The sequence below is a fragment of the Pieris brassicae genome, chromosome 8 (assembly GCF_905147105.1).
Source record: "Pieris brassicae chromosome 8, ilPieBrab1.1, whole genome shotgun sequence".
Classification (NCBI taxonomy): Eukaryota; Metazoa; Arthropoda; class Insecta; order Lepidoptera; family Pieridae; genus Pieris; species Pieris brassicae.
The window spans coordinates 6902529-6928901 of NC_059672.1; the positions used below are offsets into that span (position 1 = coordinate 6902529).

Genomic DNA, 26373 nt, shown 5'->3' on the forward strand with positions numbered 1-26373 from the left:
AGGTAGTCCTTAAAGTTTGTGTTGCTTTAGATTTCTGTATCTATTCCGTGATCAATTCTAATAGGCAAGTAGGTGATCAACCTTCTGTGCCTGACACATGCCGTCGACTTATTAAATGTATGCCGGTTACTTTACTATGAAAAACTCCACGTGTTCCGATTTGGCAAATTGTTTTATGAACAGGGAATGCGTCATTCTTTTAATGGGAAATATGACTTTAAATTTAAACGTTAAATGAATCATACACCACCAGATGCGCTTGTCACCCCTTCAATTATTAGTCACAGATGTATGTATGTACTGGGTCAATATTTATATATTTCCAACGACGCGATTGAAGCGGCCTTATTTATAAAAAAATTATTAATAATAACTATTCATACAGGTGATTTAGTATATTGTGTTACTTGTATAAGTGACAATAATATTATAAAATGATATCATTTTAATTTTCTTTAGTTTTCGTTAAAATTCATTAGTTTTCGTTAGAAAATGGCTTCCATTTCACCAATAATAAAAAAATATAATTAGCGTGTCATAACCGTTTAAGCATTAAATTATTAAAATTAATATTTCTTATCAATTATACTCGAAACGAAATACGAAATTAGACTTGATAAATTTAAAAGGAATGGGAAAATCGTCTCAAAGGGGCAAAGACTCCTTCAAACCCACAATTTATCGTGGTGAGACTGCCTGAAAGCTTTGGGAAAGTCCCACCACCATGAACCTCTTATCATAATCCGGCTGCCTTTGTTACCTTCGGTGGCAGACATCCCGTAGTACGATATATATATATAACCGTAGGGCTCCGGAGCCGTAGGGTTGTTAGGTAGTCCGCCACATATATCTTAGCTAATGCAGCTTGCTAATACACACACTACGTATACACAGATACAGCTGACACTTATTATTATATATTTGAATTATTAACCGAAATTTTTGAAAGTTAATAATTAAGGATAATTAGTCGACCAAGACAATATTTGTCTACCTATATATATGAAATCCATTAAAGCTTTCAAATATGTATTCACGAACACGCTTGGAACATTTCTGATCGGATGTCAATGTCAACTTAAACCTTAATAATCCATGTCTTCTATTAGAATCTCTGTATTTTCTTCAATATTCCAACATTAACACAGACATTTTTAAAATTAACTTTAAGTACAATATCTTTATCGCAAAGGTTCTTCAAAACGTTTTACGGCGTAATAAATGTCACTCTTCATTAGGGCAAACCGCCGAAAAGAAGGACTGATAAATTAAATAAGGCACTCATAAACATTCATTTGGTAGCTATTTGCCTCGTAATGCCTTTTTTGGGACCGCATAATTTTCTTATTAAGAATGTTAACTACGATTTTATCAGGCTGTATCAATATGAAGATTTATATTGTATAAATTTCCTTGTTCATTTGCCATTAACAATATTCTAATAACTTTTCTACGTTGCTATTTCTACTGAAAATCCTTTCTTACGCCATACCTTTTGCAGCTTCGCGTGAAAGTGAACAGATCATTAATATTTATACAGCTACGGCCGGGTACTTTTTATTATAATATTTATTTTAATAATATATAATACAAATTTTACAATGCAGATAAGATAAGGTCAAATAACAGACTATCCAAGAGAAGAGACACACATGTAATGTCTGTCCAAGAATTACATACTATAGAATTTATATTCTTACCTGTGGTATTGCCGGACATCTCTATAATACATTTGCTCTCCCTCGCGATCTCCCGCGAGTTGAAGGGGCGGACCCGAACCGCCACCTTCACAGACGACATGGCGGCTGTTTATTTAACCGTCTGCGCCTTACAGCATCGGTACTGGTGCCGATTTGTGCCTGGAACAACAGTTTATATGAGTACAGGAAGTTAATTTATATATGGGTATGGACTTATAAACAAATACCGTAATTTTTATTATATATTATTGATAAGTGGTAAGTAGAAAATAATACACATGAACAGAGTGTAACCCTTTAATAGAGACTGTAAGTGTTATTGGACACTTTCTTATGTTAAATATCATTTTCTTCCTTGTTTTATTAGTCTCAAGCTAGATGTTCCACGATGGCATAAAAAGATTAACACGTATAAAAAAAATTAAACTAATTTGACTAAGTGTATGTTACAATTATTATAAATGTCTGATCGGTTTTAGAGAAAGCATTGTTGGGTGCCTATCTCGAACCTAATTCTATGTTTTTCCTACTTTACCAAAAACTTCTGCAAATTTTATTGTATGCTTATTTTATCTTGTATATGTTTTGGTTGTATTTTTTAATTTCTTTTATGAAACACTTATGTTTACTTCCATTGTCATACATTTTAGATGGAAGATTTTGTAAAATATGCAGTAGGTTTAGTATTAAGTATGATGTAGTAAAGTTTAATAAATAAAGAACATTGTATATTATTTTTTACTACACACTAAATCATAAATTGTGTAACTGTGATTAAAAGAGAAGAATACTTCAGTTATAACTGAGCAAGTACTAATTTATTTTTTATGAATAAGTCTAGACTTAGGTGCTTAATATTGCTCATATTTTAAGTAAATACTTTAATCGTAAAACTGAATATACTATTGGATAAACAGAAATAAGAATTAAACTAAACTACATAGGTACGCTTTGTTATGTAAAAAGATATCATGTGTACATAGGACCAATCATAGCTATTTCAAAACAATAGTCTTTATAAAGTCTTGAAGACAGGTTTCAACATAACTAAAGAAAATGTTTGAAATCCATAGTTATCAATAAAAAAAATCTTTTGGTTTTCGCGGTAATTTCAGCCATCACATAATTGTATATATTTTATTTTTATTTTTTTAATAGAAGCTATAAAACTTGTTTTACACATTTAAGATCCGATATAGTTGTAAATTGTAACGGTTTTTGGTAAAGTTTCGTTTAAAATTATAAATAACGTAATACGTCAAATTCCTAGTAAACTATAAATCTTAATTATCATAACTATAGTACAAAATCAAAGGTATCAGCTGAATTCTTTTGCATTAGGTTTAACAACGTCATCGGCTGTTAGTTACGACTATCGATTTTTACGACCAAACATAAGTAGTCGATGTATATTATATCAGATTTTGACTGTATTTTCAAAGTAATTTGAATCGAAAATTCTTGATTATATATTTTTTTTTAATTTCAAGTACATAGTTCAATCAATATATTCTCAAGTAGCGTTAAGCTCACAAGACGTGAAGAAATTCAAGTCTCCTTGACCTATTTACAAGATGGTGTTCCAACTTGATTTATTATATGACCCTTTTGCGTTTCCCAATTCTCGAATAAAAAAATTGTTGTCACTTTTTATTATTATTTTCTGACATACAAAATGCCGTCTGATAATCTGTTTTGAGGATATTAAGTATATTTTAATTATATAATTCTGTCACTAGATGGCGTTAGAATTATATTTTATAAAACGTGTGCTGTATTTTTATTTCTTTGTTTAGTTTTTAAAGATTAAGACGTTACTTTTTTATTATATTTTAGTTTTTATTATCTTTCCATCATGCTTTTGTAATTCTTTAGATGACAAGTAATTCTATGTAGAATCTTAAACAAATATTTGTAAAAATGTAAATTAAACTTACTATATATATAACTAATGCTAGGTGTTATAAATTTCAACTAAAAAGTGAAACTAATAATAAATGATAATAAAAATGTCTTGTTCAACAATTTACGTAACTGTGTACTAAATCAATACTTGCGTTTACGTGTTTAAAAAACTGGCATTTAATATTAGTTGAACGTTTATAAAATTTTTGCCGTTACGACCCGTTACGCTCTGACAGGCAACTAAACCAAATGCGCCGGCGACTCACAACAGAGATTTGGAAAGGTCACAAATCATCGATTTCATTTCATGTTGCACGATGTCGTCCCACTTATATACCAAAAACATCACCTACCTATGACGCAATAAAAGCAAAATCCAAAAAACACTGTCAATTAGCACTTTCACAGCACATCTCACGAAATCACAGCTTAGCACAGAATGTAGGAGCGAAGTGATTGTTTTCAAAGCGCTCCTCGGTCGCGAACGACTGCACACAACTGAAAGTGGCCGCCACGGCCGATGCACGCCACTTACGTAATCAGCACTGCAACCCACATCTAACACCGCCTGCAAACACAAGATCGAAGGGGCAGCCATAAAACGTCGTCGCAGAGATGACTCATCGCGCAGTGGCGCCACCTACCCTGGAACCTCGGCTGCAAAGGTGAAAACTTACCCTGGTCTCGCGGACGAGGGTGTAGAGTTGAGTTGCGTTGTTTTCTAACGTTTAGAGCGTGGTGCTCAGGTCAAGTCGCAGTTGGGGCCGGCATAGCGTCGCCGTCGGGTGCGCGATGCGACTGCGGGAGGACGGCCAAGGCATTGGCGGAATGGTGGCGCGCATGCGTGCTGCCTTTCCAGGGCCTTCGATCTAGGGCCGTGGTGCGCGAAAATGTCACCGCGCATCCCACACCGCAAATAACGTTATATACGACGATGAATGTTCGTTTGATTCGGAGTTCAGCCCTAATTTCATCACATTTTAACAATTTATGGATATTTTTAGATGTTTTTATTGCGTTTAGTTAACTGAAACTACCACTTATGAATTGCAACGTTACTCTTTAGTAAATTATGTTAAATTCATTTATTACTAAACGGGTAATTGAGGTCCTTAAAAGACAATAATTTCAATTTATCGCCTCATTCCTGAGCAATAAAACAATGGGTATTCGGTGAAAATCTCTTAATTACCTACCGACATTTTACAATTATGTACGTTCTACCAATAAATATCTCATGAAAACAAAGGAGACTTTAGAAAATCGAGTCAGTTTAATATTAAATAATAAAGTTGCGTACAATTACGCTCAAGATAAAACGGAGAGGTACGATGATCCCAGGGAAACAAAATTTTTTCGCAAGGCCGATTATTATTTACCCCCGCATTAATCTTGTCCCGTACAGTTTGTCTCATATAATATGAAAATGTTTCAGCATCGATTATGAGACTTCTGTGTGTAATGTTGTCTATGGATGTAAGAAATTAAACAAGATTTCGATTTTGCCGATTCACGATATTTCAAATTACATGTCTTAGAAAACTTTAACATGTATATCCGAAACTCCTCAATAGATATATAAAACTTTAAACGAAATGAACAGCAGTTAAAGCCTTCTTTCTCTCAGACATCTGTGAGTCGACAATCGATACAACTGCGTCATAGATTTGTACATTTCAAACTAGTTCCTTGAACCTTCTTTGGTAATACGTTTGACGTTGAGCGTTGGGATTCCGAGTAAATCGTATCTATACACAGTAGATGAAGAAAAAGAGGTCTTTGTCTGTGACAAAATCATTTACGTCTGCAATTATTCGCCTGATGACCAGCTTTTTGTCTGATTGTCTTCAAGAATTTCGGTTTACCCGCCTAACAAGTAACACTGGTGGCCTTTTTATATAACTTAGTTATCTAAGTAAGTAAGTTATCTATTTAGATAGGTAATAAATCGCCACTTCTATTCATAAAAGAAGATCGAAAAAGAAATATTAAAATTTTCTTCAAATGTCTATGAAAATAAAGAAACGTTATATAGTGGTTGCCTGGTAGATAACGCTTGAAAGCGATAAGTCGCAAGTTGCCATCCTTCTCATTTAATTGTATCAAATGTGTTTCTGCAAGTCTTAATAAATTAATAAAATAAATAAATACTTCACATGAGAAATATTTAAAGCCAGAGCCAAGTGTCTTAATAACAGAGAATGGTCGTGACTTCAAGAAAGTGTGTGAGTCTGAATATCATGTAAAGTAGGATTGACTATGTTTAAGTCTAGGTCCCTCTCTAATCACGAGTATTTATTGAAACAAATCCTTTTTTTATTTAATAAAATTTGAAAATAAACGAATCCTCATGTCACTTAATAATCAGATGTAAATGTGATGGTATGTTCTAAAAGTTAAATTTAAACTAATAACAAATGTAACTGGACCATAATACGCGTTAGTTTGTGTTAGAGAGATGTAAGTATGCGCTGTGTCTAGTATAGTTTTAGCATGTATTTAAAAAAACATACATTTTATCTTAGAGTTATTGGATAAAAAATTAACCGTGCATTAAATGTATTATCTGCAGCCGCTAACTTCGTTTCGCCCAAATATATACTTTTTATGTTATATATATAACATGTTTTTTTACTTAGCCTACCTAATAAGCTAATAATACTAAATAAAACAACTTTTTTATATATATTTTTAAAAACTTTTCTCTCACCTGAAGGAATAAATATATGAAAACTACTGAAATATTACAAATAATATAACCTTAATGTTGAGGTCAAGTTCGCAATTTTCTAGCGCTTTTGTTTCACATCTATGAAAGATGGACGCCGTGGGATTTTAGACGTATAAAATTGAAGTGCGACCTAGAACACGCGATCCCTATGGAGAAACAATACTTTTCCAATAAAATTTTCTTTAATAAAGATTTCTTAAACTCAATTTTCTTTTGATTGTTGCGACAACGTAGGATTAGAATTATAAAATAGATGAAGAAGATCTTATATACTATTGAAACATTTAGTTATTGGCAAAAAAACAATAAAATAATTACATATATATGTGTGTGTGTGTGTCTGAAATGTATATATAAAACAGCAATTTGTTTAAAAATATGTTCTTGAAACACCTAATAGCGTCCCATCTTTACGCATTAGAACGGAGGAAAAATTAACTAACAAAGTGGAGTTTCAAGTTCAAACCCCGGACCGAAAAAAAATGCGTTTCAATAAAAATATGAAGTTTTTTTTCTTCATATTTGAAGAACTTTGAAAAGCCCGAGCCTCGAATGACCACGCCATTCGTATCTAACAAGTTATAAAAGTGATAAAAAAAGCACTTGCACTTGCGTCTACGCACACTACGTTCCTATCCCGCGTAATTGGCCAGTCTCAGTCACAGAGACCTGCCGTCAGAGCCGCTGGTTTGCAATACAGAACTTTGTCCTGCAGTACTAAAAGAGCTTCAGGACATCGGGATTATCATTAAGTTGATAACTGCCATAATATACATCATTTATCACTACTTACAACCAAATTTCGTATTAATCCTACTTCTGAAACCTTGAATGCCTTAGCCACGCCTGGGGAGTAAAAACAGATACCACAATCAGTGATCAATAAAAGCCATCACAGCAAATTAACCTTGACTTGTTAATGGATGTGGGTGATGTAAGTTGTTATAGTTAAATCCGTTTAAACGCAGTAAAAGTTTTAAATATTTTCATATATACATTTATTTGTATTAAGTGTACATTTGTGGCAATTAAAAGTAATGAATCCAACTAATATCTGAGCGGCTTACACTTTTCAAACGCCTACTACAAATATAATCTCAAAAACAAAACAGCCATATAGCTGATTTATTCAAATTGAGGTGCAAAGTATAATAATTCAAAAGGCGTTATCTAAATTTATTTTAACTGCACAGTTTTAAGTTTTTTTTCGACGTACAGACTCGTGTGGTAACGCAAATACGGCTCTGTAAATCGAGAGCAAACAACGTATATGGCAAGAGATATGTAAATGGTCCACCCAATCAGATAGCCTAACGCTAACCAACATAAACAGTAAATTAAAAAACTACTTTTATATGCAATTGTCGCGCTCCTAAACAATACTGCTATGGATACATTAATACAAACCACAGCGGTTTTCTAATGTAACATATTCTGATTATATTATATTATTTTGTAAAATAAATAAATAAAAAATATAATCAAAAGAAACTGAATCAGTCTTCGTGTTACTGTTACTTCCAATAGATGGCATGGTAACAAATGTTAAACCAATTGTAGTCAAAACTTCTTAGTATTTTTTTATAGAACAGGCAGCAAACGAGCAAGAAGATTATCTGATGTTATATGATCGTGGACGCTCTCAATGCCAGAGGACGTTGCCGGCTCTTAATACGCTCTATTCTTGAAAGATGTTTCTAAATAATACAATTTCCGTTCTCAAATTAATATTTTTTTAATCTTGTGACTTAACACGGCTCAACCCTACTTTAACAAAAGATAGAACATTCAAAACTAGCAATGACAAACTGCCATATCAATATAAAATATTTTTGATAAAAAATCGAAAACACATTTTATCGAACAAGTTTTATCTTATCTGAAAGACCCACACGAATTATCTTAAGAATTTTTTACGAACTATATATAAAGTAAGTTAAAAATTTGACGCAATAATTAATAATATTATAAAAAAAAATTTAAACAAGTTTCAGTTACATTCCTTTTTTAACAAACACGAAAAATCATCATATATCCGCAACGAAATACCGAATAAATATTGCTGCCACAGTAATCCTTGAGCTTTATCCCTCCCACTCGGGCACAAGGCTACAGCCTTCGGGCTATATTGCAAGCCTTTGTTTCTCTCGAGACTCGTCCGCCGATGTTTTAAATAAATAGGAGAAATATAGGAAAACTATTTCACCCTAAACACCTTACCTCTATTAACATGGATTAATGTTTGATATAATCATTATATTTACGCTAAGTTAATATTATTAGGCCTTTATTGCTGACACGCAGTAAAATATATTAACACTTATTTAAGGTACATAAGAAATCTTAATACTAATATATAAATAAAACTTAATATGTCCCGTTTTATGTAATTCTTTTCTGATATTAGCTATTCTTGTCCATACTAAATAATTTCAAAAAAAGACTAGGTCTTCGTCTTTTCCCACGACAATTACCTTTATTTAAAAACAATTTCTTACGGGGTTAGAATCCACCGATATTCGCACACATATAAGTTAAACATAGGCAATTAATTTAAACTAAATAACTTAAATTAATGAATACACATCAGACTTTTCCCTCGCGTGACATACATTATGTATTAATCGATTCCGTTTGTATGCGTTACATATAATATCGTAACCTAAGTGGTTATTTAATGTTATCCATTTTAAATCAGTGTTGGCTTGCCTTCTCAAACAAAGTTTATTATAACAGAAAAAAAACAAGTGTCAACTATTGCATTTGTTTTGGTTGCTTATACAAGGAAAATATTTTTTTATACATTATCTCTTTACTGAAACATCATGGAACAGTACGATCTAGTCTAACTTAAGACTAATAAGAAATTTAACTCTTATCTTATTAGTATAAGGATACTTAAAATAAGAAATTGTCCACTACTTACAGTATCTATTAAGGAAAGTTCTCGTGTTTTATAATTATCGACTTCTCGAAAGTCCCTCTAAAGTATATATAAATTCACCACTTCGAATATAACATAATCTGCCACACTAAATCCTATACTTTATCTAAGCGCTTATTAACAAAATTACGAGCTTGACTCGGAAACGTACTAAGATTGAATCAGTCAAACAAAACTTTGTCATGAGAAAAAATAATATGTAACGCTTATAGTACGTTCATGAATACGAGTGATTTACAATATTAACAACAGCTCGTTTGAAAGAATCTATTAAGATCTATGTAATGGCCTGAATTGTAGACTAACATAGCTTTATATCCAGCAATGAGAAATATCTAGAACACAACGTGGGTGTACACCATCCCACACAATGCGCTTTTCATTTTATTCATTTTCAATTAAAAGCTTAGATAAAGTTTATTAGCCACTGTATACCGATAAAGCTGGTGTAACTCAACTCAAATGTCAATCAAGATCTAAAGATAGATTTAATACTAAATTATTATTTAACCATTTTAATGCAATATTTTCCTGACACTCTTCCCGTCCCGTCTAATTAAGAATGTTATATGAAAACAAGAGGACCCGTGTCTACAGACTTGCATAATCACCTACATGGCCGTAATTATACGACGTAAGTTCTAAAGATTAGTCTTCAGAACCTCAAATATACACAAGGCTCAAATAGCTAGTACATTAACATTGGGGAGAAAGCCGATGACAGCGATAGAGGTCGGCCGACAAGTATCAAATAATCGTTTGAATCTGGGTCACAATTATGGCCGGCGTAAGCACCGGGATACTGATCCCGTAAAGACACCTTATTTTGGTTATGTGGTATACGCACTTGTAATATGGGACAATTCTAAGCAGCTCTGGGTATCTGTAGTTGCCATTAACTCGATAGCGCATTGTACAAATACAATCCAAAAGCATTTTGGCACATATATACGTTTTTGACTTTAGTTTATAAGTACATTAATTTCTACTGTGATGCAGCCTTAGAGGCATTTAGGTTAAGAGTAATAAAGTATATAATAGGTATATGATATAGTATGTATCTTGTAAATCAATTTGGCGTGGGTTGGTAATGTGTTTTGAAACATCATACATTTTATTTTAAAAATATACAAACTAAATAATGAAACAACATCACTTTTATGCTATCAACAAACAAGCCCAATTATTTTTCTAGTAATTTGTTTTTTTTAATCAAAAATTAATAGATTTCTGTCTCTACCTCGTTATCGTGTATCTCTCTTGAGCATTTCGCTCCAAGTAAAGTAAATGACGCATTTCAAAATGAATGAAATACAAATTTTAATGAAAATACTTAAAAATAATGTCCCACAACAAATTATTGCAAATATATAGTTGTCACTATTTATCTCATTGAGGGAACTGATCACTATCGAAAGTCCTTTAAAAGGCTTGCGAGGGGACACAATCCAACACACAGAGGCCATTTCTAGCCCTAAGACTGCCCCCTGTTATTAACGTTCATATCGTATCAAATTATTTCACTCGCAATGTGGAACACGTATTAACGTCCGGACAATTGCATCGTAAACATTATCAAACTGATAATAGATATTAATACTATAAAGATACAATACATTCCACGAACACATCATTGTTCATATAACAATGTGGGATATAAAAGACAAAACGTTTCTAATCACCGGAGGTGCGTCGGGTTTAGGAGCGCAGTATGCAAAAACTTTTTTACAACTCGGAGCTAAGGTAATTTTCTTATTAATCTGCTTTGTATTGACGCCCCACTTAGTGACCTAGACCTGACTAGATTCCGTAGCAATATGATATTGTTTTACAAGGGATATTAGAATTGACAATATTTTTTTTTAATAATATAACTATATATAAATAGTATGTGAGTGTTTTTGTACATGCACTTTTTAAATATATAAGACTAAAATAGGGTTGTCAGGTCTACCATAATCTAAGCAAGGTAAACTCTTCATTTCAAATACATAAATGTGTCAAATGTCTCAAAAAAAATTAGCAAACTTCATAATACCATAATAGTTAACTATTATTTATTACCATTTCGTTGCATAAAAATATAAAAAAATAACATAATTAACTGGCGGCTTTATCGCTTTCGAGCGATCTCTTCCAGGCAACCACTGTGGGAAAAAAATGTATTAAGTTGTTATTAATGTATAGTTTCTCCATTAGTAGTAGGCAAGAAGTGCAATAATACATATTACATATAGTTATTAAGACAAAACAGGAACAAAAAAACAAACTAAAAAAGGTACATGAAAAATAAAATAATAAAAAGTGCACATGAATCACGATAATTTAAGATCACGTCTCACGTCATTATTACTATTACTTTGATATTAATATTAAACTATTAAATGCATTAAGCATTAAGGTAGTTCTGAAGATGTTTGGTCATATAAAAGAGTCGCACGCTGAAACCACTAGGCCAACTCTGCTCAGTGAAATATACATATAATAAAAATTTAATTTGCAGAAAGTAGCAATATTAGACGTCGCTGAGTCTGTCGGGGTGAGCTTTGTAACGTTACTCAATGAAACATATCCAGGAAAAGCTGTATTCATAAAATGCGATGTCAGCAACGAAGATGACATTAAGAGCGCTTTTCATAAAGCTCTAAAAGATTTTCAAAGGCTGGACGTGATCATCAATAATGCGGGGATTATGAGCGATAGTCCTGATCTATGGCGGAAATCATGTGAAGTTAACTGGGTAAGAAAACCCTTAGCAATAATATACAATTTTCTTCTTTAGTCGTATGTTGACCAATTTGTTTATATATGTAAAAATACACGACTACGAATGTATAATACGTTCAAAAAAAACGTAAACTGACTAAAATTATGCCGTGGTGAAGGACTTAAATTTTTTAATTTTACTTTTGTTCACTCGGTTCACGTGGCGCCAACAAAATAAGTATACACTTCTGGGGATTGCAAATAATTTTCCATACTTATTTCTGTAAATCTTTGATGCGTTCTACGTAATCTTAATATATATAAATCTCCTGTCACGATGTTTGTCCGCGATGGACTCCTAAACTACTTAACCGATTTTAAATTAAATTGGCACAACTTGAGCAATGATTTGTCTATAATTAACTGACAGTCACATTTATCTGTTAACTCCAAAAGATTCTAACAGATGTCGATACTTTTCGACTGGATTGCGTAAGTAATCAATAGATGGCACTGCTATGGTAAACCGACAAACCTGTCATTTAAGCTACAATTCAATATCATGATTACCACGTGTTATTGAGGCTAAAGTATAAAATAATCTTAAATTTATTTCGTAGTAGACGAAATACGGTGAAATTCAATTATTTCTACTTTTTAAATTTTTGGTGTTAGCATAGCCAACCACGTGTTACTTAGACCGAAGTGTAAATCAAATTAAATTATAGTGACGATAATACAGAGAAATTATTCTTTCGTGTCACGGTATTAAGGCTAACTAAAACCACATTAAGGAGAAACGAAGTTCGCGGGGGCAGCTAGTATACCATAAATATATTGATACTAAAATATGAAAATATCTACAAAGACTTGCTGTACTATATTTATCCTATGACACATCGATGAACAGTTATTTGACAAAACACCTTAACACCTTTCAGCAAGGTTTAGTTTCGTTCACCATGAAAGGGGTTGAATCTATGCGCACAGACGAAGGAGGCGCCGGTGGAACAATCATCAATATTGCATCCACCGCTGCAATTTTCAAGTTACCTACAATGCCAGTTTACTGTGGATCCAAAATGGCCGTCCTACATTTTAGTCAGAGTCTTGCGGTAATAATTTTATCTCTCAATTAATATTATAAATGTTTTCATATAATTTAAGCAAAATCATTTTCTATTGTAGTTGTAATAGATGTGGAATGTACGAAGTCTCATGTATATGTGCTATTAATATTGAAAAAATAGGCCAACTCCTATAAAGCTCATAATTAACGTAACAGTTAAAACATTATACACATATGCGATATAACACAAACTAACTCATACACTAACGGACGCTTTCTAAACTCAATGTTACTCAATTTTACTACTAGAGATTGATATTTCAATCCATTTCTCATAAAATACTTCTCAATAACTGATCGATGAATCGTTCTTATATAATATCTTTGAATTCGACATATCCAATTTTGGTATGTATCAATCTATATATGCTAAATTTGGATTTTAGATAATTTTGGATTATTGATTTGAGTATAGGAAAGCGGCCGTAAGAGACTCTGTCACATAATCTCCGTTACTCACTTAACATAATTAGAACCAATTAAGACGTTTTTCTTGTCCAAACATAAGTTCTTTCACAGGAACCGCCATTCTTCGAACGTACAGGTGTCCGCATTTTGACTATGTGCCCAGGGCCGACAGATACGCCCCTATTACACAATCTACTAGACAGAGCCTTTGACAAGAAATTCGCTGAGGAGTTCTATGCTGCTACCCAACCAAACACCCAGAAGTGAGTTTTTACATTTTACATACATTAGGAATATTATTACACTTTGCGTGCGAAGCTTATTGTTTACGAAAGCCATCTCTTACTGGTATATAAGCTCAAAACTACGCATGACTTCAAAAACACTTTCACAACTAGCGAACAGGTTTCGTATCAGTCAAAATTGTATTATAATTTCAGTTATCGAACATTTGTTAATAAATCTTATATTGAGCTATGTGAAATAAAAACTCGTTAAAATTATTTAGAATAGGGGAAATATATACCATAATATTATTTTCAGAGTGGAATCAGCGGTCAACGCAGTAGTTAAAATGTACAAAGAAGGTGACTGCGGTTCAATTTGGTTATCAGCTAAAAATAAACCAGCACAGGACATAACTGATACGTTTAAAAATATCTTCAATGATTTGGCTAAACTTATATTGTAATACTATAATCCAATAACATACATTTTTTGTTTCATTATACGTTAATCGCATTTTCTCTCTAGTTTTATCTAATAATCGAAATCTTAATAAGATTTTTTTGAAAATATCTTCATTAAATAAGAAAGACTAATGTTACTCTTATAATACAGAGATTAAAATTTCTTTGCGTCAATTCTATTTTCATTGAGAAAAAAAATTGCTACTGGAAGAATTTTACTAGGAATGTTCAGTTACGGTTAAGGCAAAATATATTTTTTTGAAAGATATTAGGTCCTTACATATGAAATTGGCGTTTTGTCGTACTGGCCACTTTGACCTCAAATACCTCCTTTGGTTAAGAATTTCAAATTCAAATTTGTACAGCTATTTACTCATGTATTTGTGCTTCGGTGACCGTCATTCATTTGTTTTTTTTTGTGTTTGCGTCACTCATTTTACAAAATGGAAAACTTAAAGTATCGCATTATTTACGAGTATGAGCTCCGCCGTGGCACTAGTGCTGCGGAAACGACTCGAATGGTGAATGATGTGTATGGCGGTCATGTTGCAAAAGAAAACACAGTTCGTTTTTGGTTCCAACGTTTTCGCTCTGGAGATTTCGACCTGCAGAACAAGCCCCGCGGACGGCCTGTGACCCACGTTGATAATGAAGTATTGAAGGCTATTGTGGAAGCGGATCCATCGCAAACCACGTCCGAGTTAGCTGCAGGCTGCGGTGTTAGTGATAAAACTATTTTAATTCACTTGAAGCAAATTGGGAAGATTAAAAAGCTTGAAAGGTGGGGTCACGAATTGACTGAAGCAAACCGGCAAACGCGCGTCGACTGCTGCGTTAGATTACTGAACCGGCACAATAATGAAGGTTTTACATATTTATATACACAATTTTAAACCGAATCATTACCTGTGATGAAAAATGGCGTCTTTACGATAATTGGAAGTGCTCAGTGCAATGGTTGGATCCTGGCCAGCCAGCCAAATCCTGCCCCAAGCGAAAATTAACCCCAAAAAGTTACTTGAAAGCGTTTGGTGGACTAGTGCCGGTATTATTCATTGCAGTTTTCTCAAATCTGGCCAGACTATTACGGCTGATGTCTATTGTCAGCAATTGCAAACCATGATGGAAAAGCTAGCGGCTAAACAACCTAGGCTGGTCAATCGCTACACGCCACTGCCACTTCACGACAACGCTAGACCACACACTGCACAACAGACGGCTACCAAATTAGAAGAGCTTCAATTGGAATGTCTAAGACATCCTCCGTATTCCCCGGACCTTGCTCCAACAGATTACCATTTTTTTCGAAATTTGGGCAACTTCTTGCAAGGGAAAAAATTAACTCTGATGGGGCAGTCCAAATCGCCTTCACAGATTTTATAGATTCCCGTCCGACTGGTTTTTTTTAGTAAAGGGATCAATGAATTATGAGATGGCAAAAGTGCATAGAAAACAATGGTTCATACTTTGATTAATTAAATACATTATATTTAAAAATATTCGACTTTTTATTCCTCCCATGCAAAACGCCAATTTCATATGTAAGGACCTAATATAATCTTTATCTTATCAAGTACATGTCATTCTTAATACCGATTTTTTAGCTATCCATTTCTATATCTTCAATTTCTACGAAATGTCGAGATGTTATGTTCGTGAACACATTTAATTCGACAGGTTGATGGGAATAAAAACAAAGAAATTTCTACTTTTGTAGCTGTAGACAATAGAGTTACAATCATAGATAAACGTCGGAACTCGGAAGTATAGCCTTACAAATCGATTGATAAGCGACGGCAAGGCGCCATTGGCTAGACTCTGTGACGTCACGAGTATCGACCGCCCGCCCACGGACGCGCATGCGCGTGCTGGCAAACTGCGTCGTGATTGGCTCACCTGGATATCAAAAGTAAATGTACGGTTTCGTTTGTTTTGAAGAGACAGTATTGGGTTGAATTTTTTTTTAAAACTATCAATTGTCAGTCAAGTTCGATTTAAATATGAGAACATCAAATTTTTATAATCTTCCTTTTATGGGAGAGGTGGCAAACTAGCATAGTCACTTTGAATAAAATGATTACCGCTGCCCATGGTCACCTGCTTCCCCGGGGACGGGTGTGTTGCCGACCTTTCGGAAATGATCTTTTCTTGAAGGCCCCTATTTATATGATAAGATATAAAAGATGACTTACGTCCGATTTTTTTACCGTAATCTATTGTTATAAACGGCTGTCAATAGTCTCTATAGAATAAATATAAACATCATAGTTTTGATAGCTATATTAATTGCGTGTAGCAGATTTTCCTGGGACACTTCCAATACTGAAAACTAACTTAAAATATACACGCATCGGCATAGCAAGGAAATGGCACGCGAATCTGTAAATTTTTTTTAACCTACCAATATTATAATCAAGTCCGTGTAATGATCGTATTGCGCAAACATTTTTATTGCGCTCAGTACAATAGGTGTGTACAATGCATTTATGTTAAGTTTGTACAAATGTAAGTTTCCATAATCCGGTACAGTACTTCAATAGCCCATGATTACAATATTGCGTGACACGACACTTCGCCGCCGTATGCCTCACGTACCCCATTTCAACATAAATTACCAATGCAATTAAGTTCATATACAACTTAAATTTGAACAGATAATTTGTTGGGAAAGGTTAGTTACATTGTGACTAAGGGAAACACTTCATTTCGAAAAAGAATAGAAGAGTTTGTAAATGTGGAAAATTCTCTCATCCCTGAGGTCGTAGGTTCAATACAATCTATATAAAAATGAATCCCTATTGGACGCGTGAACGTCTGGATCGATTTCGTTAATTCTTTTTTTGTTAATATTGTCAGGAGAAGGTTCTTATAAAAAAAAAGGTAAGAAAAATGAGCGGAAAATTATAAAATTTAAGAAGACTTAACCACAATATTAAATAATCCTCTTTTTTGTTATCAAAATCAATATTCATAGTTAAGACAGGGCAACGTCTGTCGGGTCCGCTAGGTTCATATAAAATTCCTTAAATCCTTAGACGAGACTAGATGTAATTAATTCGTAAGTTCACTAGCGCCATCTTGTTGTAAGGAAACATGTACTGGCAATGAAATCTTATCTATATATTTATTTATAAGTTATCTTACATCTACATATATTTATATTATAAATACACTTAGACAATATACAATTTGTAAACAGATTACATTGTTAAACAATATATACGAAACAGAAAAAATATGTGAATTAAGTACATGAATAGGTAAAACAAAGAAAACTACTTGTTTTAAAGAAAATAGAAATTGTTACTTCTGTTTGATAAAGTCAAACACTTCCCGCTTTCTAAAATATTTCCTCACGGAATGTCAATATATGTTTGAAACATTTTGATATTATATTATATATTGATATTATAACACCAATATTTCAGTAATACTTTCAATAAATTTGCTTTTAACTAATGCATTATAATTATAGATTAGTTTTAAACTTAACAAATATATAAGAAAAAACCGCGTTTCGTTTTCAAATAAATATTTAGATAACACAAACCTAACTGGATTAACTTACAAGAGCATCAACGATGCTAAAAGATGATGCCAATGTAGGCACTTTACATTGACTAAGGCAAATACTTCATTTCGAAAAGAGTTTGTAAAGGAGTAAAATTGGCGTGTTTTGTGACTCTCTCTCATCCCTGAGGTCGTAGGTTCGATCCCCGGCTGTGCACCAATGGATTTTCTTTCTATGTGCGCATTTAACCTTCGCTCGAACGGTGACGGAAAACATCGTGAGGAAACCGGCTTGTCTTAGACCCAAAATGGCGACGGCGTGCATCAGCCACAGAAGGCTGATCACCTACTAGCCTAATAGATTTACAAATGATCATAAAACAGATACAGAAATCTGAGGCCCAGACCTAAAAAGGTTATAGAGCCATAGATGTTTTTAACCTTATCATATATAATGCATTTTCTACAGTATATATTACAATCGATCTATTCTAAATTATGTTGAAGATAACTTTACCGAACATAAACTTGAATGTCATATTTCCAACTACAAATTTTATTTATTTTTCTAGTACACTGCCCCCGCGAACCTCGATTGACCTTAAAATTATTTATTTCACTTAGCCTACCATTTTAGTAGCTACATACCAACATTCCGCTTCTACGAAATAAAAAACCTAAGTAATAAATAAAACTAAGTATTTAATATTTATATAGAAAATAAAAATTCTAATATACTGATGTATATATTTACTAAATACCAACACGAAACATTATATTTCAAATCACCGCTGTAATAAGCAGTGTAAATAGTCTTGCCTTTAAAAAACGACTCGAATCATTTACTGACTGGTTTCGTTAACTTTCATTAAATTCAAACAAGCAATAACAATGATCATAGATTACAATCGAAGTTAATTCACAAGAAATCCCTTATTAACATTCCGTAACCAATTGTAATGAAGGTTCGATTCTCATTCCAATGTCTTTGAGCCGACCTTTCTATAGCCTTCCTATATATTTGATTGTGAAAGGTTATGTTCAAATTTTATACGGAGTACTTTGCAATCGCTTATATTTTTTTTTATTTTCATTTATTTCTTTTGTATGTTTGGGTGGAAATATCGCCGTTTTTCTTAATAAATAATTTAATTATCTTTTTTGTGTTATTGTGATGTAAATAAAGTATTATTATTATAGTGTTAGCCTAAATGTTAGCCCGAGTACTTGACTTCGAACGACGGCTATGCACGACTTTTCTTTCTATGTACGCAATAACTTTCAAACTTGCTCGTACAGTAAATAAACTTATTCACAATCGAGATTTATTGTAAACTATGACTTCAGTAGTGAAAACCAAGATGTTTTACATGAGTCATACTTCCACTAAGGCTCGAAGCTGAATCTTTTCGCTGAGCCATTAAACAACCCGTCTTAGGCACATAAAACTAATTATTAAAAATACCAAAATACTTAGATACTTAAGACGCAAGGTCATATCGTTACAATCCATCGTAGTATAAAACGTGCAAGTGTGGCGTTGAAGTAACAGTGATTATGGTAACAATGTGGTTTGTATAAATCGATCAAGTCCACCCAACTCCTGAATGGAGCTTGGGTCACAATTTTGCGTCCATAAGAAATAATGTTGCTTCTGCCAGCAACTGACGAAAGTGGCACAGAACAGGGAGCAGTAGAAGTCACTGATTTAAGAAACCAAGATCTGTATGGGCCTGGGTATCCGGAAGCTATATTCAGGATGCTCCCTTCCCTCGGTGAAATAATATGCGCTGTCGCGTGTCAGTATAATAAAAAAAGGAATCCAATAATCGATAAGATTAAAACTAGCACTTACTATCAACGGTGGCGTATCTCACTGTAAGCACTGGATCCTTCAATGATGAAACAAAAAAAAGTAAATGCTATACCGTATGCGGTATATATTTAGTGCGCACGCGACAGCGGTTAAAATTTAACTCCCTTGCGCCATTACGCCGGGACTACCATCTCCGGTTCGTGTGTCAAAGTCAAATCGACAATTGTCATCCTTCTTTGATTGACACCGATTTAGCGCGAACAAGATCCTTTGGTCACAAAGCAGCGGAGTGAGTGGTAATAATGACAACTAGCTCATTTTATGTGGGTAGCATCCAAATATTTACATTACTATGTGCGTTGCAGCGATAAACCGATAAATGCATCAGAAAACTTGTGTTTGATATTAAGCAAATTTTTACCTTATATTTTATTCGCAACGTATTTATTATTTGTAAAATGTATTGTATTTATTTGTTTGTTCGTTCTTGCGACATCAATGACATAACTTATTGCCTATATATTTGTTCACGGTTAAAAATACAAAAACACTTTAAAGTGTTTTTAATATTTAATATTTTCTTTGGCTATTTTTTTTAGGATACGTGATACTGTCCTCTTTGGACACTCTCAATACCGGTAAACTCGCGAGTGCGTTCCCGACTTCGTTCAGTAATTTCCCTACTATATTGTCGTCGGAGGTACCTATTAAGTAACTTATGTACGTATAGATATCATAAATGTAGCATTTGTAACTATGATTAAGTACTACTTAATTTTGGCTTTGAATGGTTTAGCTTGTCTTCCATACAATAATACAGTCTACATAGCATTACACCCAATCTCAATAACGACAACAATTGAGTAATAAAGTACTTTTTAAGTTGCTAAAATTAGTAAAAACTGCGCAGCTGTGTACGTTTTGTCGTTTTATTATTCTATCCTGCAATAAACTCGACTGTCGGTCATTATGCATACGAACTTTCTAAGAAATTCGTTCTCTTGTTTACAAATTGGGATTGATGTAAGTCATGGATTAATTATCGTATATCTTCTCTCCATTTAACACCAACTCTCTATAACACCATAAAATGCACAGACCCTTCAGTGTCGTTATATAGAGTTCACACTGTATTTAATAGTTAAATAAAACAGCGTACGAGAAAACTATAAACTTACTTTGAGGTTGAATATATCTATTTGCCCTCCGTAAATACTGAATTTAAGAGTATAGTGAACGTATGTCTAATAACTCGCCTGGGATGCGTTGCTTACAATTTTTTAGCGATTTCTTTGAATTTGCGACTCCCTGAGATACTTCAAACGTCAAATAAATAAATTAATTTTATACACCTTAATTGTGCGTTTATGTATATAAAATGGCCGTATAACCCCTGTTTCGTGATCATTAGCTGTTTGGGCTATGAGCAAATAGGTGATCAGTCTGTGGCTGACAAACACCGTCGATTTTTCATGTCTAAGACATTCTGGTTTCCTCACAATGATTTTCTTTACCGTACAAGCGATAAATAATTTACATTCGAGCACAGCCAGGGTTCGCATCTACGATTTTGCATTGCCTATGCATTTACTCCTAAGCAATAAAACATCTGTTTAACATGATCCTATTTTTGGGATCTTTTGTATTGATTTGTAGAGCCAAAGAATGCTCCTAGTCACTACTACATTCCATCAAATCGCTAGACATATCGAAAACAAGGAAATCTCCTAAAATATTTTATTTATTTGATTTAGTTTACAAAATCTTGCCAATGCTCGGCACACTAATACATTGGTACATAAGAAAAATAAAATACAAGAATGTAAGAATCATAGGCAACAAACACGAAGAGAGAAAAAAATGCATCAATTCACAAATTATAAAAACTAAAGCTAAGCTAAACTTTTCCAACGAAAACTAACAAAACATTTTTGAATAATCTGCTTCATACCATTGGAACTACACCATGAAGATATATGATTTAGACTGGCGCAATAAGCTATACTCGAAGTTACTAATTTCATTCGCATACGGTATTAATGCTGGATTATATTACAAAATGAAATCTAGTCTTATCAGAGAAGCTGCGGGCGAAAGTAATTTATAAGACATTACAAGCAACTGTATTGTAAGCAGAGATATCTCGTTTATTCATATCAGCAATCGGCATCGTAATCAAAAATGCATTGCTCACAAGGAGAGCGAACATAAGTATTTTGAAATATTCCCCAAACAATCAGCTACAGAATACTTTATACACTGGCAATAAATTACAGATACAACCGGAAACAGTAAAATGAAAGGATATATTTTGAACTTTTGAATTTCGAATGGTAGAATTTAGTCTGTATACGTAGATAATATAGCATTTTGTGTTATATTAAGAAACTAAAACAGTATAAGCGATTCTTAGAGCAATATGTAATTCGACATATAAATATTAATTTATTTAGTCCAGCCTAAAAACCAAAACCACGGAATTAGGTCAAGAAGCGCCTGAGATTCTTGACTATTCCAACAGTTTACAGAAAATATGTCATAAATATGAAATTGTTTAATATGTTAAACATTTTCAAGATTAAATGTCGCCCTTCATTATAAGGCGCCAAGAAGTCGACCCCGGTGAATGTTATACGTTTATAAAAACAAATTTTTACGATATTATAAACACGCAACTGTATTTTGTCTGCTGCTTACTTAAAACAAATTAACTTATGTAAAAGTCGAACGTGAACCATCTCTGCCGTATGTACCACGGAGTTCAGAATTGTTCGGATTAATACCTGCAGCTGAGTGTCATCATCGAACGTCGAGAGTCTGTTCTTCCACAAATAAGCCTGTCTTAAGGCAGTTTTTGCCGCCTTTCACCACTACGAGGACTGGCATATAGTGTCCGTGGGCGGCTGTATCACTCAACATCAGGTGAGCCTCCTGCCCGTTTTCGTCCTGTTCTATATTTTTTTTTATTGCAAATACATTTCTATCGATCCAATTTGGTTGCTACGACGTAGTTTTACGCTACGCGAATTTTGCATCGCTCTTACAGATACGTACATTCGTATTGTTTTATCCATTTATATACCGACGCCACTTCACCAGGTGTATGCGGAGTCCACTGATCTCAACTTAATACGAACCTGACATACCTCTACATCCACTTTCATAACAGTTCCCATGTTTTAAGTTGTCCATTCTAGTACTTCCTGGATTTGGTCCAGGTATGTCCGACAAGGCCTTTTCAACCAGAATTCACCATCCACGCTTGTATCAAATGTTTAACTCGAGAATCGCTGGATCGATTTGGCTAATCTTGAAATATTTGTGGAAGTTCACGGAAGATAATAAAAAGTAAAGAAAATTAATTGTCTAATAAAATCTGATCCTAGGAATTGTCACTTGGTTGTTGTATTTATAGATAATTAAAGCCTATAGAAATTTGTGTTTCATAGCTCTAGTGTGAGATCTTTGGTCAGTTTCGACACAAAGTTCGACAGTTTTGACACAAATATATGTAGCTGATACGAAGTTTACTGGGTCATATAGTAAGTAATAAATCCTGATTTTCAAATTCAAACTCAAAATAACTTTACGATATCTACCGTTTCATTTTACGAATTCACTAAAATCCTTTTCAAATAACCCAGATTCGAATGCGTGAACAATGAGCGTTTTCCACAGAAACGCAGACTGCACAGTTTTGTTTTTCGTGAAACTGTATGTAGGCCATCATTAATCAATACCTGTTGAAGTATGTACTTTCGATTGTAAACTATAAAAGCGCAAAATAGATCGTCTTATGTCTATATCGATATATCTAATTACTAATACAGAAAACACAGGTGGAAACGCGCTGAGGATATCCAAGGCTGTCCCAACCGACGAAGCACAAAGGCAACGCTGGGCTCTGCTCAGAGAGCCGGCTGGTCCATTACAAACCACTTATGCGACCACTACTCTACGACAACATCGAGGTTACTTAATCGCATTAAGCCTTTTACTACAAATAAAGGAAACTGACAGAACGAGCTCTTTATTTATACTAACATTATAAATAGGAAACATTTGTATGTGTTTAACAAATTAGCTCAAAATGTACTGGACCGATAAAAATTCTTTCACCATTTAAATGCTACATTATAACTGATTAATATAGGCTATTTTAATTGCAAGAAAAAAAATAAGGATCCCTACTAAAACTAAAAAAATGCCTATAAAATATCTTTCATCGCATGCGCTGCGAAAACTATTGATAATAGAACAAAATAATCTTCTACAATATCTACAAAAAAATATTTAATAAATAAAAGTCCACCCGTGCTAAGGCGGGTCAGATAAGATATAGCGCCACTGGACCTTCTTAAAGTGAATTAATGAAATATATCGAAACTTATGATAGATTATTGTCCACAGAGTAACCAACCCACGCATTGACGTGTATCGCCTCGTGAATTCATCCAGAACGCCTACTGGTGTTACGTAATACTCGTCCTTTTGACCGGGCTGAAATATTTTTACACTTAAATCTAGTGATTCGAATATTAATGGGGTCTATATATTTTTAGTATTTTCGATATCTCGTTACACACTTTGGTCGCGTTACGTATGAACATCTTACGTAAACGTATACATATATTTCGTACGTATTGATTGTGTTCACGCTCATTGTTTTTATAGAACAGGGAGGATGAGGAGGGATGAACAAACGGGCAAGAGGCTCACCTGATGTTAAGTGATATGCCCATGGACACTCTCAATATCAATTTTCGGGTAGATTCGGAAATATTTCAGTTGACAGCTGATTGCACATAGTGCACGACAAAAACTGCTTTAAAATGGTCATAAAAGTTGTGGAACGACGGACCTCGAGGTGATGCCTGTAGAATTTCGTATTCTGCCTCTACATCCGATGATGAAACTCCATTTTTTAAAGGTTATTTTCTGTTAAAATGCTTTTTAACAGCTCTGCATTGATTCCTAGCATGCACACATATAACTAAAAACGTATGAGAGCAATTTCTAATAGTCATAATTGTTGATTGTCTAACACAAGTTTACATTACGTTTGTTTTTATTTGGAATTTTCACGCACGCAGAAACATTTTCATAAGTTTCGTCAAGTATCTACATATATATATATATATATAAATGAATCCTTATTTCCCTTGGTCACGGCATCACGCGTGAACGGCTGGATCATTTTCGCAAATTCTTCTTTGTTGTATTTGTTATTGTCAGAAAAAAAATAGCGCGAAAAATAAGTAAATTTTATAATACTTAACCACATTAAGTAAACATGACTTTTGTTACAATAGCAAATAAAATTAATAGAAAGCACGAATTTATACTTCTATTTATTCGTATTTTTTTAGTACAAAATAGTAAGAGCTGCACAAGAGTTTCATATAAACAATTAGTATTGTAATTATTCGATTATTTTGTTCGTGACTGAACGAAGGCTACTTTTTCTTATTCGACAATTAAATTAACGCAATTGTCTTCAAATAACATTAGTGAAAATTTGATTAAGACCCGCTGCGAATGAGACTGCATTGTCGCTTATTATATAACGAGAAAGTCAAAAGGTTATTTCTTTGTATCGAAGTTATCAGTAAACAATTCCGATTAACACCGTAAACATAGAATATTTCATATCTTAATATATATAAATCTCCTGTCACGATGTTTGTCCGCGATGGACTCCTAAACTACTTAACCGATTTTAAATTAAATTGGCCACCGTGAGTAGTCTGGTCCAACTTAAGAGATAGGATAGCTTAGATCTTTAATTATAGTTGCTCTATTTTATTGCAAATTATTTGTCTATAATTTATTAACAGTCACAATTATCTGTTCACTCCAAAATATTCTAACAGATGTTTAGAGAGAACTTTTCGACTGGATTGAGTAAGTAATCAATAGATGGCACTGCTATGGTAAACCGAAAAACGTGTCATATAAGCCAAAATTCAATATCATGTACCACGTGTTATTGAGGCTAAATTATAAATTAAATTTATTTTGTTGTAAACGAAATACCGCGAAATTTAATTATTTCTACTTTTTTTAATTCTTGGTGTTAGCATAGCCAACCACGTGTTACTTAGACCGAAGTGTAAATCAGATTCAAATTATAGTGACGATAATACAGTAAAATTATTATTTCGTGTCACGGTATAAAGGCTAACTAAAACCACATTAAGGAGAAAAGAAAGTTCGCGGGGGCAGCAAGTAGATAACATAGTGATTGCTTAATAATATCCCATACATAAACAATATTTGAATAAATAAATGTATCATGTATTTTAAAAGACTACAACATGCTACATCTAATAAATTTGCGATATTTGTTTAACAATTTGTATTGTTTGACATTTGTATGATGATTTGCTATTTTAAAAAACTACCAAGAGACTTTTACGCCGGCTTTTCCTCTCGGCCTTACCTACCCTTTGTTTTCTTTGCCGATGAGTTAGAATGTCTGCGATACAAATTAAATGACGTGGAACAAGTGTATTTTTAATTGTCATTGCATTTTAAACACATTTTATTTTAGGTAATTTTATCTATTTGTAAAAAAAATATTTTGGTAACACGAATATGGTAAAATCAAAGTGTACAAATACGACAAATAAATAAATATTTCTTATACTGAGATTTATGTTCGACGTCCCGTAATATTTTATAATTATTTTTAAGTTTTTTTAAAGATCAGCCTTCTGTACCTATAAGCTTAAGACACTTGTAAGTATTTATCGCCGTCCGGTTGCCTGCTTTTTAGTGTTCTATATATTGCAACCCGTAGAATGCTCCTTGGAGCTAAACAACCTGATTTAGT

General features: G+C 33.4%; 2 protein-coding genes across 20 annotated transcripts in view; one reads left to right on the forward strand and one right to left on the reverse strand.

Moving 5' to 3' along the window:
- Positions 1 to 26373, reverse strand: part of LOC123712842 (kinesin-like protein unc-104) — an 80655-nt gene that overhangs the window by 40711 nt on the left and 13571 nt on the right. For 17 of the 19 annotated variants that reach the window (XM_045666138.1, XM_045666145.1, XM_045666155.1 and 14 more), the window contains one exon: positions 1701 to 1859. In XM_045666138.1, coding sequence (XP_045522094.1) covers positions 1701 to 1800 — 100 coding nt within the window. In that variant the 5' untranslated portion in view covers positions 1801 to 1859. Of the gene's footprint in view, positions 1 to 1700; positions 1860 to 3958; positions 3974 to 4282; positions 4396 to 26373 lie in introns of those variants that run through there. The other 2 variants (XM_045666137.1, XM_045666139.1) reach the window with 2 other exon arrangements.
- On the forward strand, positions 10879 to 14268 carry LOC123712844 (15-hydroxyprostaglandin dehydrogenase [NAD(+)]-like). Its single transcript, XM_045666159.1, has 5 exons — positions 10879 to 11023; positions 11784 to 12020; positions 12928 to 13101; positions 13635 to 13786; positions 14067 to 14268. Exons 1-5 carry the CDS (start codon positions 10928 to 10930, stop codon positions 14212 to 14214), a joined length of 807 nt encoding a protein of 268 aa, XP_045522115.1. The 5' UTR covers positions 10879 to 10927; the 3' UTR covers positions 14215 to 14268.

Excerpts from the sequence above, each read along its gene's own strand:
- LOC123712844 (XM_045666159.1), top strand. The coding sequence starts at position 10,928 with ATGTGGGATATAAAAGACAAAACGTTTCTAATCACCGGAGGTGCGTCG. Across the intron at positions 11,024-11,783 it reads TTTTACAACTCGGAGCTAAG|AAAGTAGCAATATTAGACGT; the intron begins GTAATTTTCTTA and ends TTTAATTTGCAG. Across the intron at positions 12,021-12,927 it reads AATCATGTGAAGTTAACTGG|CAAGGTTTAGTTTCGTTCAC; the intron begins GTAAGAAAACCC and ends AACACCTTTCAG.